The sequence below is a fragment of the Phoenix dactylifera genome, chromosome 6 (assembly GCF_051530095.1).
Source record: "Phoenix dactylifera cultivar Ajwa chromosome 6, Ajwa_hap1_PhDact_Kaust_v1.1, whole genome shotgun sequence".
Lineage (NCBI taxonomy): Eukaryota > Viridiplantae > Streptophyta > Magnoliopsida > Arecales > Arecaceae > Phoenix > Phoenix dactylifera.
The window spans coordinates 29,573,740-29,590,198 of record NC_143195.1 but is presented as its reverse complement, the minus strand read 5'-3'; the positions used below and the strand labels follow the sequence as shown (position 1 = coordinate 29,590,198).

General features: G+C 37.3%; 1 protein-coding gene across 1 annotated transcript in view; it reads left to right on the top strand.

Moving 5' to 3' along the window:
• The window catches only part of LOC103702905 (calcium-dependent lipid-binding protein-like), a 43,572-nt gene extending 28,187 nt beyond the window's left edge, over nucleotides 1–15,385 (top strand). The window contains exons 4-11 of the mRNA XM_088723593.2: nucleotides 1,185–1,305; nucleotides 2,386–2,504; nucleotides 2,698–2,796; nucleotides 5,542–5,622; nucleotides 5,723–5,808; nucleotides 7,122–7,347; nucleotides 12,278–12,445; nucleotides 14,519–15,385. Coding sequence (XP_088579719.1) covers nucleotides 1,185–1,305; nucleotides 2,386–2,504; nucleotides 2,698–2,796; nucleotides 5,542–5,622; nucleotides 5,723–5,808; nucleotides 7,122–7,347; nucleotides 12,278–12,445; nucleotides 14,519–14,923 — 1,305 coding nt within the window. The 3' untranslated portion in view covers nucleotides 14,924–15,385. The remainder of the gene's footprint in view (nucleotides 1–1,184; nucleotides 1,306–2,385; nucleotides 2,505–2,697; nucleotides 2,797–5,541; nucleotides 5,623–5,722; nucleotides 5,809–7,121; nucleotides 7,348–12,277; nucleotides 12,446–14,518) is intronic.
• The last annotated feature ends 1,074 nt before the right edge of the window (nucleotides 15,386–16,459 follow it).

The window sequence follows — 16,459 nt, the reverse complement described above, 5'->3', positions numbered from 1 at the left end:
AAAATTTTCGGTCTACCGTATCATTTCAGGATGCTTCCACATTCTTTGGGTATCTGTATTATGCTCTTATGACTCATTCCTAGTATTGGACATTGCACAGGTGCTTGGTAAATATAAGTTAGTTTGAAAAAAACAATCAGGCATGCAGCATGCACACTCTATTGGCTTATACAAAGGCCCATCTTAGATATGCGATCAACTAATTTACACTTTCGTCTTTTGTATAATGAAACTCCTAGAGAGTTCGAAGCACGGTGCGCCATACCGTACTGAACCGGATGGTATGGGGCATACCGTACCATACCAGTCCGCTATAGATCCATCATATGGGAGGTATACCGACCATGGAATGCCGTACCGGCCCGTACCGGCCGATACGTATCGGTCCGGTCCTAGACCGGTACCGGAACCACTAAACCGGTTCGCACCGGTACGATTTTTTTTTTTTAGAACCACAGCGCCTCGCGCTGTGGTTTTTGAAACCACCGCGGTGCTGTGGTTTTTGAAACCACCGCGTACCGGCCGGTACGGTATCGGTACCATACCGGTCCGGTCGGCCACCGGTGCGCCAACCGGCCACCGGTACGGCGGATCTTGATACCGACTCTCGGTACGCCAAACCAGCCCTGTACCATATCATACCAACATAGTGATAAAGTAGCATCGGTATGGGGTCCAGTACCGAGATGGTTGTACTTTGGTTCCAAGTCACTCAGGAACTAAATATTGCATTCCATGCTTGTATTCATATAGCTGCATTGAATTTTATTATTAAATAGCGTGGGACGGGACCATCCCAGTTTTTCCATGGAATGAGTACCTCGTGTTTGGAATGTCCCGTCCCATCCTAGTCCATCCCGACTTGACTTATCCCGACATGAGATGTTGCCCGTCCAGACACACATGATAGAGTGGTATGCCTCGCCGTCCCACCGGTATTTAAACCTTTAACAAGTGCAATTTTTGATTTTATAAAATCTCAGAATTTTATATATTTTGTTATCTCCTTGCGCGTAAGGACATATATGGAGCTGCCTATTGAAATTGCCTAATTTTCTCTTCTTATGTTAAATATTTGCATGCACTTTCTCGTAATTGTAGACCAATAAATCCTTTGTTTTAATGCTGTCAATTCTGTCTCCAGGCTGATTTTTTTTTTGTTTTGTTTTGTTTTTTGATCTTAGGCAGCAACAATGGTCATCAAGGATTCTGTAGAGCCACTACTGGAAGATTATCGCCCCCCAGGAATATCCTCACTTAAGTTTACAAAACTTTCTTTGGGAAATGTTGCACCCAAAATTGAAGGTTTGTATATAACCCAAATGTTTTATATATATATATATATATATATATATATAATATTACAAAAGTTTCAAGGTTTCTGTCATGAGGTTTGTTTGCTGAAGACTGTCTAACATGTCCCTGGAAACATATTATTGATAAGTTTGAGAGAAGGCAGGGTGCTTTACCTGCTTCGCTTACAAAGGGGTATGGATATGCATATTGTTATTATAATCATATGTCTTATGTCACAAATCTTATGATCAATTTGATCTCTTTTTTTTTATGTTTGACATCAAACTTTATTTGACTTGTATTATCAAAATAAGATTGTTTTGATTAACATGCAGAAGTGTACATGTATGACTTGTTGCTTAACAGAAGAAATTATGGATGAAGAAAATAATGAATTTGCGAATAGTCAGTAATTGTCACCTCTTTTGGTTGTCATTTTAGATTTGTATATGTTATATGGTTTATTACTTCATAGAAAAAATCTGGTGTTCTCCACAAATTTTACTTGGAAAGGTAGAATTTCCAAACATTTTTCTTACACCTTTTCTTAGTAAATTAATTTGATGGACATATAGATACTTTTTATTCATTTGCAGTTTTTCTTATTTGATTAAGGATAACCTCTTATAGTTGGAGAGAGTTTGTTTCTGGGATGTTTGTAGAACTTGTATGTTTATGATATTACCTTTGAACTAAAATTTTCAAGTCATCAAAACAGGATGATACGCATATAATGCAGAATATCACTCTTGAGCTTCCAATAGACTTCAGAAATATAAGCTGCGCCTTGGTTACTCTCTCCTGCTCTTGTTATAATATTTTTGAGATCTACCCTTTCTTCTCATCTTACCTTATCTTCTTACTCTGCCAAATTTCCATCTAGCAGAGAATCACTATATGTTGGCTCTTTGGCTGTCCTTGGGTTCTTGAAATTCTCAAAACTTTAATGGTGCACTTTTTTCTGTGTTATTTCCTTTTCATAATAGAATGGGATAAAGATCAAGTCAAACGTGATCAATTCTTTTAACATGTTGTTAGACTATGTTTATTACATATACATTTTATGATACATGTATTTTCTTTATGAAGGCATCCGAGTTCAGAGCCTTAAGAAAGGTCAGATTACAATGGATATTGACTTTCGATGGGGTGGAGATCCAAACATAATTCTTGCAGTTGAAGCACTTGTTGCTTCACTGCCCATTCAGGTTTGCATGTTTATTTTAAGTTAAAAATTCATTTGTGGAAGGGCACCATGGCCATGGTTTGTCGAAGTGCTGCTGCTTGTTTTTTATTATTCAAATTAGATATGCATCCATGGAAGAAATGCATATCTTTTAATTTATATAATATTTTGGTAAGCATGAGATTTTACTTATCATTATCTTGCTCTGGTTGCAGTTGAAAGATCTTCAGGTTTTCACTGTTGTACGTGTTATTTTCCAACTTTCTGAAGAGATCCCCTGCATTTCTGCTGTTGTTGTTGCTCTCCTTGCTGTGGTATGCCTAGTTTTCTTTTTCTGCAACCTTTTGAAACTTAGACATGGGAGAGCTTCATTATTGTTTCCTTCCCTGCAATTCCATATATCAGTTGTAACATGAAATAAGTATTAGAAAAATTGGCAATTACTTGATGCTGAATCATTTGTTATGGCTCTGCACTTCATGGCGGGAATCGGAATCACTTTCACGAAAATATAGTTGGGGCCGTGGGGGTTTTTGATAAATACCATGGATTTAGAATTTGGTTGGAACAAAAAAGAAAAGAGGATATAGATTCCCATTTTAAAATGAATGAGATAATTCTTGTTGGTTATGGTTATAATACAAACCTGTCCTCCTTGTGGTGGAGAAATTGGAAGATCTTTTAGTTGTTATATTGTTAGATTTGATCTTGGCAACCTTATATAAAGCCACATGGCATGCCACGCTGAAAGATTCTGCTAATTGTAACAGCAGATGATGCTTGGTTGACTTAATATTTAGCCACTATTTTGATCTTTTGTTGATTTTGTTTGCTTCCTGAACAAAATATCTAGAAAATGTCTTGAATTTTCATGAAATCAATTGTAGCATGTTTATACCAGCTAGGATGAATTTTGCTAGTATGACAAATGAGCCTTATGTTACACTTAATCTTCTTTCTTTACTGGGAAATTTGCTATTTTCCAAGGCTTATTCTAAATCTTGATACTTCCTCTGCTATATTCCACCAGGATTTATAGTCTGGCATTCAAAGCATGTTGGCAACAACACTACGATAAGTTTGTTGCAGCAAGATGATGGACTCAATCCGTTGGCTACTTGTGAAGTTGATTTGAAATAATTGTCCATTTTATATCCAAGTTTTCATTAAAAAATTAAAACAAACATAGGAACACTCAAATATTGCCAGTTCTGATCCCAAGCATTAATAAAATGGAAGTACTGTTGATGTCAAGTCGACTGGTTGCAAGAAGAATCTCAAGCTATGAAATGATCCTGATTTGACTGAATGGAGAAGAACATTCATAAAGCTTTACCTAAGTGGCTGCAATTGGTATTGTTGGTCGTTATAATGGTTTAATGCAATGACATCTATTTCTTTTGAAATAGCTGCTGGCCTGCTGCATTAATTTCTAGTATAACATTTTTTTTATTGTTAGTTTTGAGTTTCTGCTAATTATTAGAAGACAATGTGCCTGTATAAAATTGAAGTATTAGATAATTACACTAAACTTCAAAACTGGAGTAAATGTGAAAGCATTCCCAACATGGAACCCATCTGATCAAATTTGTACAGAACCTGATCTGATCCAACCCAGTGTATTTATGTTTAAAACTGGATCTTCCATGAAACTATTGATGGGCAGGCTATAGCAGCAGAATTCTAGTTACAATGCCAATCTAGGTCAGATGCAGATCAGTCACTTGAGTTGTTCACAGCCCTAACTGCTTCATTATCATGAAAAGTTACAAGAGTAAAACCTTTCATGCTTGTTTCTCTCCAACTAGAAACCTTCCGTCTAGAAGAATCTTTTTAGTATATGCATTAGTTATATAGTATTTGGATGGGCCAAGAATGCTATTAATATTTCGTTGGTATTTTTTAATGAAGGAAAACATGTAAAAGCTTTTAGAGCACATTTTTCAGATAAAAGAATATTTGAAACTTGCCTTTACTATGTGGTATGTGCCACTAATTCTAGATAGTTTCCTACATAAATCTAAGGGCTACTTTTTTAGTGCTCAACCTCACATCTCAAGGAAAAACACTTGGATAAATCCTTCAGGTTCTTGATGCAATTACCTGGAGAGAGGCATAAAGGCACACCCTTTACACCTCATTTTGTCTTCTGTTGCACATGTATGTCAGGCTTCAATTTGCAACAACTAGTAGAAGGATATAGAACATTGTGAAATAACAAGGCTTTTGAGAAGCAGTTTTGGAAGGATCATGACTTAGAGAGGATGAGACATTATTTTAGGTAGGGAATACAGATTTGGAATGAAAAGAAGGTTCAAACTTCAAAGTTCAAACAATAATAATCCCTTTCAATCAAAAACAAAAGTTCAAACAGTCCTACAAATAATAGTATTATATAGGCATACAAGAAGGAAAATGATTATTCTTCAAGAAAAGTATAAAGGAAAATGCTGAAGCTGCTTACTAGTGCAATAAACGGTAAATCTCTGGCTATGTGTGGTTGCAGTAGTCCCATCAGCTGCTTCTTGTATCATTATAACCTTCTCTCTCTCTCTCTCTCTTCATATGGTAGGCCAAAATATCATAATGTAATGAGTAATGCAATTCCTTTGAATGAAATTCCAAATGATGGCTGAGTTGGGAAAGATGATGGTAAAATAGAGAACTGTTTTGTATCTATATGAATTACATTTTTCAAATCTTTGTAAAAATTTGAATAAATCAACCATTTAATAAGGGTTGCATATCTATCTATGATAGTAAAATAGAGAATTGTTTTGTATTTATATGAATTACATTTTTCAAATCTTTGTGAAATTTGAATAAATCAACCATTTAATAAGGGTTGCATATCTATCTATGTATCATTGGTGTTACATTATCCAAAAAGTGTTTCAAAAGAATCTGCATGAACCTATGAAGAAATCAAATCTATGTTTATTCTACTACAACTATATGCTTCAAGATTTTATATGTTAAATGCCAGAAAGTTTTGATTACATCTATTTCATGTAACCTTGAACTACTGATATCATCATGAACCTGCTTGTCTGTTTCAGCCAAAGCCTAGAATAGATTATATACTGAAGGCTGTTGGTGGAAGCTTAACCGCTATTCCTGGGCTTTCGGACATGATTGATGTAAGTTCGAACATTTACTTCTGATCAATGATCTGAATGTAAATTTACTTGTTAGACAATAACTAATCTAAAGCTCTCTTTACCATTCTCCATAATATAGGATACTATGAATTCAATTGTTACGGACATGCTCCAGTGGCCTCATAGAATTGTAGTTCCACTTGGTGGAGTAGATGTCGACACTAGGTAATCTTTTCTCCTTTTTCTTTCTTTCTACTTTCATGCATGTTACTTTGTTATGAATATACATATCGATTCATGTGTTTAAATGATATACTCGAGATTGGGTTAAAGTTAGTGGAGCAAGTATCCTAAATCCAGCTTCCCCTTTTAAAATATTCAAATCCTTTCTTATAAATTTCACATTCTGCCTTTCTCTTCTCAAGCAGCACTAACCTCATTCTTCTGTTCTGAGTCTTCTGACATTGACCCCATAATATGTATTATTGTAAATACTGTACCTTATAACCACATCCTCTGTTTCATAAAATAGAAGGATATTGAACTGATCTGTTTGGGTATTTCTGCCTTGTTTCTCATTATGTTCTATATTTTTCATGCATTCCTCTTCAGAGTTTCTCTCCTTTGTACTTTAGACAAACTAATTTTACGTCTTTACAATTTTGACTTGCCTTTTGTAAATTTATATCAGAGTCATTCTATTCTTCAATTTTATTTACTCAACACTGTCATGTAGACATAAAATGCACCAAGCTCGTCTGAATTATGTTGTCAAAAGTATCGTCAAGCTGAACCTGGGGTGCCATTTCAAGTGCTAAGTCAAGAAACATGTAGAACCATCTAGTACACAAATTACCACAAAATTTTGGCCATCTCTTAAGGCTTTGCACAGGAAGGATAAATTATCCATCTTTTTAGGTAATTTATGATTTCCTTTACAAATTCATAGTTCACTTGTCCATCTTCTAGCCATGTTATTGCTAATGCCATTTCCTTTAGGAAAAAGCTTCATCTTCCCACTCCTCTACCCACTCAGGATGTGGTGTGTGAATTGGGAGAGGTGCATGTGGGCCCTGCTTGACACCCACCGGCCCCATATTTGTCGCACCAATCCTCAATTGCCACATAGGACCAGGTTAATGAGCAGGTAGGGGAGTGGGTAGACGTTGCAATACATTTCCTTTATTATTTAGATTTATAACATTGGTTCAATGTTATCCAAATTAGAGATAGGTCTACCATATGGTCTTCGGATATTGTGCTCTTATATTGCTATTGTGTGCTATTGAATTATATGTAAATTATGTAATGTATATGTGCATGTGAATATATATATTTATGTACCTGCATGCATAGCACAGTTGAATGTGTGCATTTGTATTTCAGCTTTGACAAACCAGTTACATCTAATTTTTGTTAATATTAGTGACAGTTATCATAGTAAGACTTTTCATTTTGAGGAATCTCCTTTGAGAGACTTTGCTGCTATGAAGCTCACAATGTGGATGATGATATAATATTATGAATGTTTTTTGCAGCGAACTGGAGCTTAAACCACAGGGAAAGCTTACATTGACTGTCGTGAAAGCAAATGGTTTGAAAAATATGGAAATAATTGGTAAATCTGATCCTTATGTGGTTCTGTCTGTACGCCCCATGTTCAAGGTTAAAACAAAAGTAATCAACAACAATCTTAACCCTGTATGGAACGAAACATTTGAGCTGATTGCCGAGGATAAGGAAACACAATCTGTTATTCTTGAGGTACAGTCCACTTCTAGCATTAATTCATTTCTTAATAACCCTTTTTTTTTTGCTTTAGTTCATTTATTTTGTAATTTTTATTTTATTTTTTGCAAGAAGGGTCATTTCATTTTCACTGTTTTCAAATAAATTTGTAGAAGATGTATCTATTAGAGCCTTCTAAATAGAACTTGATTGCAATTGTTAGAAACAAGGTTTGTCGTACCAGTCACCAACACACAATATGCCTCACCATCTTGTACCATACCATATACTGATATTACAATAAGATGGTACAGGTATGGGTCCAGTACCGAGATGACAAATGTTAGTTAGAAATTTTGGTAGGAGATTGCTGATTGGTATCTTCTGTTCAGTCAAGATAAGAACTTGGTTCCAGACTTGGTATATGATGTCTCAAATAGTTTTATATAAGGTTCAAGATCTTGTTTAACTTTACATTTTACGGTCAATAGAAAATTCTTGTATAGGGTGTAACTGGTTATTGAGATTTTCAAAAGCAATGTTACGTGTCTCTCTGTTCTCCAAAATAGCTTTATATGAAGGCACCAAAAATTAAAATAATATTGTGCATAAAGTTTCTTTTTTGTGGCACCTAACTTAATCTTCTGAAATTTTTCTTAGAAAAACTTATGGAAGTAAACATGATTTGCCCCTCTGCAAGTATAGGTATAGGAAAGGCTGCAAATGGGTCGGGTTGACCCATGACCCGACCCGACCCGACCCGTTTTGGAGGACCCGTGGTGCTGCGTTGGGTCCTAAAATTAGACTTGTTTCATTTTCTAGGTCGGGTATGGGTTTACTGAATTCAGACCCGACCCGACCTGACCCATTTGAAGTTTAAGTAATTTTGGATTTTCAATCCTACGACCCGATCCGAATCTATAAAATTATTTGGGCCCGTGGGGGTGCAAACAAATTTTGAAACAATGGATGGGTTGACCCGAACTGGACCCAACCCAGATCCGAATCGGATCCGAATTTTTTGGGTTAGATCCGGGTTATACATGGACCCAATCCAACTTGAATGACCCATTTGGTCAAAAATTGTAGTGGTGGACTCGACCTGACCCAATCTTCTATTGGGTTGGGTTTGGGTCCAAAATTAGGACTCGAACAAGGAACCGAGTTGAGTCGGGGTCACTCATGACCAGACCCGACTCGACATATTTGCACCCCTAGGTATAGGATCGCTTCCGGCAAAATTTGTTTATACATGGGATTTATACATATAAGCTTATTTAGAAGATTCGGAGGGGCTAATTTCCACCTCTCTACCCTATACGCACCCCAATCTCAGAGGCTGATTCCAACCGAAATCGAACCCCTTCCCCTTTGCCCAAATGGCAAGGGGTGTTACATTTTGTTGTGGTCATGTAATTTTGAAATATCTATGCAACTGTCAGAAATACAGGGGCATTTTAACCTAAGGGGATTGAAAGTTGTTCAGGCATTTCTGTTTAAACTTTATTGTAACTTTCAAGTATGATAGGTATAGGTTGGGACCGTTGGGCAGTATAAATCACTAAGATTGTGTTTTGAGTTGTATAAAGGATATTGCTTATATAATCAGATTTTATGTAGAATATTAATGAAATTTCTGTTTTCCTTTTATCGTATTGTGCAATACCTAAAACAAGTTTTGGGCTTGCAGCCCTTGGTAAGGCCTAGTTTCATGGTGGCTCGAGACCATTAAATATCATTTGCTATTTTGTTTCTATTAATGGTTTCCATTAGTTCATGTTATTTTGCCGTTTCTTGTCAAGTGCTACAAGCTTACAACAATCATAGTTTAAGTTCAGGATAATCTCTTTTTTCAAAAAGAAAAAAAAAAAAGGATAAACCAGCAAACAATTCAAATCAGCCGTCACCTTCATATCATGCTAAACCCCTAGACTGTCCTACATCAACTAGTGTATTATGACAACACTTTTAAAAGTAAAATATAATTTTTTCAAAATTTTAGATTATATATTGTTTAATAGGTCTGCTACCTGTTCAACTTTGAGTTATTCAGTTGTCATTTGACTTTGCAAACTTTCTAAGTTTGAAGCTTGGATTTCTTTACAAAACCCTTACTAAGTTATTAATTTAGATAAATGCAGATAAATATAGTTGTTCATAGTTGTTCGCATATCTTGGTATTGTATATTATTGGAAGCAGCTAGCTTCTTATGAATATAAGAAATATAAAAGGCTATAATTTTGCAACCAATCTTGTAGAGAAATTTCATTTAATACACCTTGGAGTTGATGACATACTTTGAGAAATAAAAAGTTCTTTGGTCTTTTTGATAAGAAGCAACCTCGATGCCCAAGAAATACTTTGGTTTACCTAGATCCTCTTATATCAAAAACACTAGATAAAAAATTCTTTGCATTGATGATTGGCTTAGAATATTATGTAAAAACAATATTTTCAGCACACACAATGAAAACTGTGATATAGACTTAGCAATGTGAGGATCAAATATTGAATGATCATAGACACTTTTTTGAAATCCAATTGAAATGGAGAATCATTCGATCTCTCAAACCAAGTCCAAGGAAGTTGTTTAAGTCCATAAAGAGTCTTATTTAAAAGACATATATGACTAGCCAGTTATATTGGTGGTAACTCCAAAAATGTCTCCTTTTGAGGATACGAATGAAAATGTATTCTTCATAGGTAGTATAATGGTCAAGAGCTACAAACAAATATATGATAGGACCCAAAACAGATTTCAGAAGTTCTATGGTATTCTAGTTCAACCTGGGCAATCCTTTTACCACTAGGTGAGCCTTTTACCATCAACTAGACCATCAGACCAAAATATAGCCTGCAACCAACCACATTACCACCAGAAGGTAATAACTTGTTAGACGAAATTGCGCTATAACGCGATTTCATCACTCCAACGAAGAATCTACCGCAAACGAGATTTAACCTATCTTAAAGCTTCTTTTTTATTAGAATATTGAGGGTTTTTTTTGTGGAAGTACCCCTTTTTTTCAAAATATCCTCAATCTATAGATTCAATGTTATGGTATTATACCCCCCTTCGGCCTCTGGCCTCGTCCCCCTCGGGGGGATATCCGGTCCATAAATGGACCTGTCACCTGGGAATTGGTCGTTACCCCCCTTCGGCCTGTGGCCTCGTCCCCCTCGGGGGGATTAGTTTGTTCCGAAGTTTCTCCGATCGGAGTTGTGTCGGAGAAACTTCCTTCCTTATCCCTAAAGTTTATAGTCCGTTACCCCCCTTCGGCCTGTGGCCTCGTCCCCCTCGGGGGGATATCCGGTGAATAAGTCTACCTAGAAGGGGGGTAACGAAAATCCATCTCTATATCCATAACATTCAATGTATATGTAACCTTTGAGGGTACTGAAAGAGAAGATATGGAAGCAATATAGAGGTTAAAGGAAGAGGATAAGACATGATAAGAAACAAAACAGTCAACTGGATTTCTAGTGCTTAACCCTTTGTGAAGAGCAATTTGGAGAGCAGCTGAAGGAGGATTTGATGGAAGCAACACAAAAGGCTGTTTTGGTAACATCCGAATGAAGATAACTAGGTGGGGGATTGGCTTGCCTTAACAGGCAACTCACAGGCATGGTGGTGCGACATGGGGATCCATGGGAGCTGGTCTGCTATCAAGCAAATTGTGTATGTAGATGCCCAAAGAAGGGTAGTAGAGTTGGATTGGAAGAGGGAGGGAAGTTCCAGCTTTATAGCTTTCCAATTATTGTTGTGGGAAAAGGTGGCTATTTGCACTTATTGAATTTTAGTGTGGAAGGGAGGTGGGTTCAAAGACCAAAACCATATCCTTAATGGAAGAGTTTTCATGAGACTTATCTAGTAATGTCGTAGTGAGGTCAACAATGAAGTTGCAGGGAGGGTATGGCAATAGGGTTAGGTGGAAGCTTGGTAAACATAGGTGGTGGTTGATTAGATGACTGACTTATGCATATCATGCTGCTAGTAGCCATACACTAGCAAACATAAAAATTTATTCATTAGTTTGTTCATTGTTCAGAATCTTCAGATCAATGTTTTAAAAACTAGTATTGCAGGGCTTACCAGATTTCTGAAAAACCAGTATGGTACTGGGTATGAGCACACTATATGCCATCGCCAGTGCCAGTTTTCTGCCGGAATGGTATGGTACAGCTTGTACCATTCCGTTCTACAGTTTTTAAAACCTTGGTCAAATGAATTTTAGATATTTCATAATTGTGTATGCACAGGTTTTAAAGTTTAAACAAATGAATACAGTTTTTAAATTAACATGTATAAATTTAACATTAAATATTATCCTATATATATGTGTGTGTTTATCATTGTTTAACATGTGCATTTTATTAACTTGTCAAATAAACTAGTATTACACATAAGTTTATGCATGTATGGAACAAGTAAGCTCAAAAAATTTAGGATAAAATCCATAGGGGGCATGTAACCATGCTATCATATTATAAACATAGTAATGTGCTATTACAAATTGTCGATCCTCTCAGAAGCTCATATTTAGTAGCATATTAGAAACATTGAAGTTGCTAATGGGATGTGAGGGACCTTTTCATGGATTTGTAAGAACAAAATCAACTACAAAAGCATCATCATTTGATCATGCAGCCAAAAATTTGAACCATCATTTTATTATATGGTCATCAAAAAACGTTTGATTTTCCTGTGCAAACTACAAAATAGCTGCACAAAGGCCCTGCATAGGATGCATGGTAGAATGGATCCATCGAGCTGACAACAGGCAAATGGCATCAGCCTTGTTACTTATCCTATGATATCTTAGTTTCCAGCTCAAACTGGTTGTACTTATTTATTTAAAACTTTTTACATCTTTTATACCATAACTTCTCAATGCAATGAATTAAGTTACTCTTCTTTCATTTTTGAATCTAAAATCAGCTCAAAGCTAACCTCTCCTATTACAGGTTTTTGATGAAGACAACCTTGCACAAGATAAGAGATTGGGTGTAGCCAAGTTAGCTTTGATTGACTTGGAACCTGAGACTAATAAGGAATTTGATATGAGGCTGCTACCCTCACTAGATACACTAAAGATTAAGGACAAGAAGGACAGAGGAACTCTTACAATAATGGTCAGTGATTTCTAATTGCCCTATATATTTTTTGTCTCTTTGCATTTTTTTAGTTGAAACAAAGGTTCGCCGAACCAGTACCGAAACCTGTATCGGTCGGCATCCGGTACGGGTCGGTACCGGTTCAAACCAAGTCGAACCGGATGGAACCATCCAGTTCCGTCCGATTCTGGCCAGTTCCGACCGATTCCGGCCTCCTAGGGGCCTAAACCATTTTCTACTGCCGAACCGACCCGGTCAGAGACCCGGTCGGCTCGGTTCGGTCTGAACCAGCCAGTTCGGCTCAATTCAGCTTTTTTTGGTTGAAACCACCAATTTTGAGAAATCACAATGTTTACATATTTATGTGCTTACCAACAATTGTGCCTATTATTTTTTTATTCTTTAACAAAAATGTTGGTATACTGAGGTTTATGAGTCTGACAGAATGGCATCATAAGTAGTCATGCAAGGATCAAAGTCCAAAGTTCCAAACACTGGTATCCGGGTTGGTATTATGCCTGGACGAGGTGGACCGGGATGGATTGGAATAAACATTAGCACAAGAATGAATTAGAAAAAATGGAATGAATAGGAAAAAAATTTAAAAAATGGTTTCCCAAGGTTCCATGTTATCCCAAGTTTTGAAATGTAACTGTCCTGTTCTATCCCAGCCAGCATTAATCAGGAAGTCAGGATGTGCTGGATTATGTCTTGGATACTGTTTTCTCATTCGAACAGTATGGTACCAGCAGGATGCACCTCGATGCACCAATGTTAGATAGTGAGGCTTGATAGGGACTATGTCTAGAGTAATGTAAGAGTAAACCCCTGCAGCATTATTTCCTCACAAAAGTGCCTTCACGCAAGCCGATCCTAATGCTTCCTAATTATGCATCTTCTTTCACTGAAATAATGGAATTTTACTCTTGGAAACTTCTAGGTACAACAATGGCACTCTCAGGGCATGAGGTATATGGCATCTTAAATTATTTGGCACATAAAAGTATCCTCTAGTGGGTGATATTTGTAGGTCAAGCCTGACGATGTCTGAATCATCCTTGTATTTGAGGCCTTTGTACAGAAAATATAAGAAAGTTATTTGTCATTTTGTCTGGTTTAGCTAAAAAGGGATTGATGTCTCAGTGATTGGGAGAATTAATGTAACAATTGCTGATTTGAAGTATGATGCAACGTCATGCCATGTTGGAGAGTGAAGCCACTGCTTTTTTTTTTGTTTGTATGCTTGAAGGTGCACCCGTACATCACAAAGTTGAACAAGCTATTGAATTTCAAGTTCAAATATTACAATATACTGTGGAGCTTACCAAGTCAGAATTTTTGCAAAAAAGACCCAGCATAGTTGATTAAAATATTATGCTAGGAAACATCATTGCTTGGAGATGCAGTATATTTTATGCTACTGACACTCAAGCCAACATGTGGTACGACTGCTTCTAGTCATTCTGATGCTATTTCTCTACAGGTTTTGGCGTGCCTTCATCATGTTACCATTTTTCCTTGAGCATCGATGTGGCACTTTCTATCTTGGCCACAGAATTTGTCATTGTAATTTAGTAATAGCAACAAAAACAAGAGCCTGGGTAGAAATTTGAACAGGTTTATATAGAATGATTATTTCAATAGACATCAATGTGGATTGCCACATGGAAATGGTTCAGTAAACCACACAGTTTCTTTTCTCCAATTAAAAGGTCCATGTCAAACGAATAGTTGCCAAGGTAAAGAATAAGAATACAATCAACCATAGACACACACACACACACACAGAGAGAGAGAGAGAGAGGGAGAGGCAGAGCCTTACTATGGAACAGTTTTCTATTTTAGCATGCATCAGTATTCGTTCGATTCAGTGTCTTTGTTTGCCTCTCTCTTCACTCTTTTGCTAAATTCTATGTTATTTTACTCTGACAAATTCTATTTCCATTGTTCAAGTGTGTTCAATGAATTAAATGGAATTTGATGCCGCCATGTACAAGCCCACTAGCATTCTGTTCAGTTTAGCAGTTCTATCTGCCTGTTTTTGTGTCTCTTTGAATATTTTCTGATGTAGAGTTATTGTGAGTCTTGCAGGTAATGTATCATCCATTCACAAAGGATGAACAACTACAGGCCGTGGAACAAGAGAAGAGGACTTTGGAGGAGAGGAGGAAAATGAAGGAGGCAGGAATGATTGGGAGCACGATGGATGCGCTTGGTGGGGCAGCATCCTTGGTTGGGTCAGGGGTCGGGCTGGTGGGTACGGGGATTGGGACTGGTGTGGGGTTGGTAGGTTCGGGCATTGGAGCTGGTGTTGGCTTAGTAGGTTCAGGCATTGGAGCTGGTGCAGGGCTGGTGGGAACTGGACTTGGTGCTGTGAGCAGTGGTCTGAGCAAAGCAGGAAAGTTCATGGGTAAAAGTGTGGCAAACCAGTTCAGCAGTGCTCGGAGGAACGGTAGCAGCTCCCCGGCAGGACAGGGAGAAGGAAATGGAAGCTAAGCTGGCCAGCTCACACTTTTTTTTTTTAAGCTGAAAACGTACCATACATAACGTGTATGGATACAACCAATAAAATCAGAAAACAGAACATCACGGAGAGCAGTAGGCAGCTCCGAGTCTCCTTCCCAAAGGTGATCCCCGTGTGGTTAGCAACAAAAGAAGCAACTCAGTCTGTCGTCCCGTTGGCCTATCTGAACACGTCTTGTCTGAAGCACCAGTCCGTCAGCAACTATGGACCGAATATCTCTCACTAGCGGGTGGTAGCCGCCGACCCATCCAGAAGTCTACAGGATCCACTCAACAACCGTCGCAGAATCATCCTCCAAGAGGACATGTCGCCCCGCAGGGCACCAACCCGGCAGCTCACACTTCTTGACTGGTTCACTTTGTATCTTTCTCAATTTCTGTGCTTTTTATGTTTGACGTATGCGAGTACGTTGATAGAGCAGTAAGAATGCTCGAGTGGTTTCTCTGTTCTTTATTGGATTACATTCTGTGCGAACCATTTGATGTTTTGAGAGACTCATGTCAGCTAGATCCATCCTTCAAGACAGGCTCAGATAGAAAAAAAAAAAAGAGATGCATGATAGAATGCGCAAGCATGCAAGCATCTTTGTTGCTTTAGGGTTCGGATTCAGCGCCCAAAAAATTGGAGGGAAAAAAAGAAGAAAAAAATTCTGCACTTCCAATAGATTTATGTTCTACTTCATCAAACATGAAACATTCTAACGTAATCGCAGTGACGTAAAGAAAACAGGTTGATAACTGGGAAAAAAAAAAGCGAGGATGGAGGGAGGGATGGCCCACACAAAGCAGCGCGGCATTGTCTTAAATAATTGCTACAGAGCCTTGCCTGAATGCGTCATGACTTAATTAAGTTGTAGTAGGGCTGCAAAGATGTGAAAACTTTGAGACTTTGCCTTCTTGGAAAGGGCAGACTCAATTTGCTAGATGATGAGGACCTTCCATCATGATATCACTCCATACAAGTGGCACCACTTGTGCAAGGCTTTGTAAGCAGTTTGGGGACTGATGGTGGCTTTACATGATACTAGACGCTTGCAGCTTGTTTCGCCCAAGGCCTAAATAGGTATGGATATCAATATCTATATTACATCACTATTCATATAAATACACATAAATATAAAATAATGTGAGAAAAATACGACGGTCATTGTAATATGTTATTGGCTATTATGGCAGTCCATGTAAATTATAATCATTATTTTTCTTGTGCGTTTCTATTGATAAAATATTTTTTTCAAAATTTATTTATTTATTATCAATTCCTCTAGAAATAATTGTACAGACCAGCAGTTATTTTTCAAGTATTCTGTTATTTTCTTTTATAACACCATTATAATGGTTGTTCCAACAGTGATTAATATAAAAAAATTCAAATTATGCTCCTTGAGGTAAATAACAACCTTATAAGCATAATAATGGCTGATAACGGTTCCGGTGAGGTATTGCGATAACGGCACAATGCATTACTTAACCTTGATATATGTTGGTCTGAGATGCACCCCCCCCCCC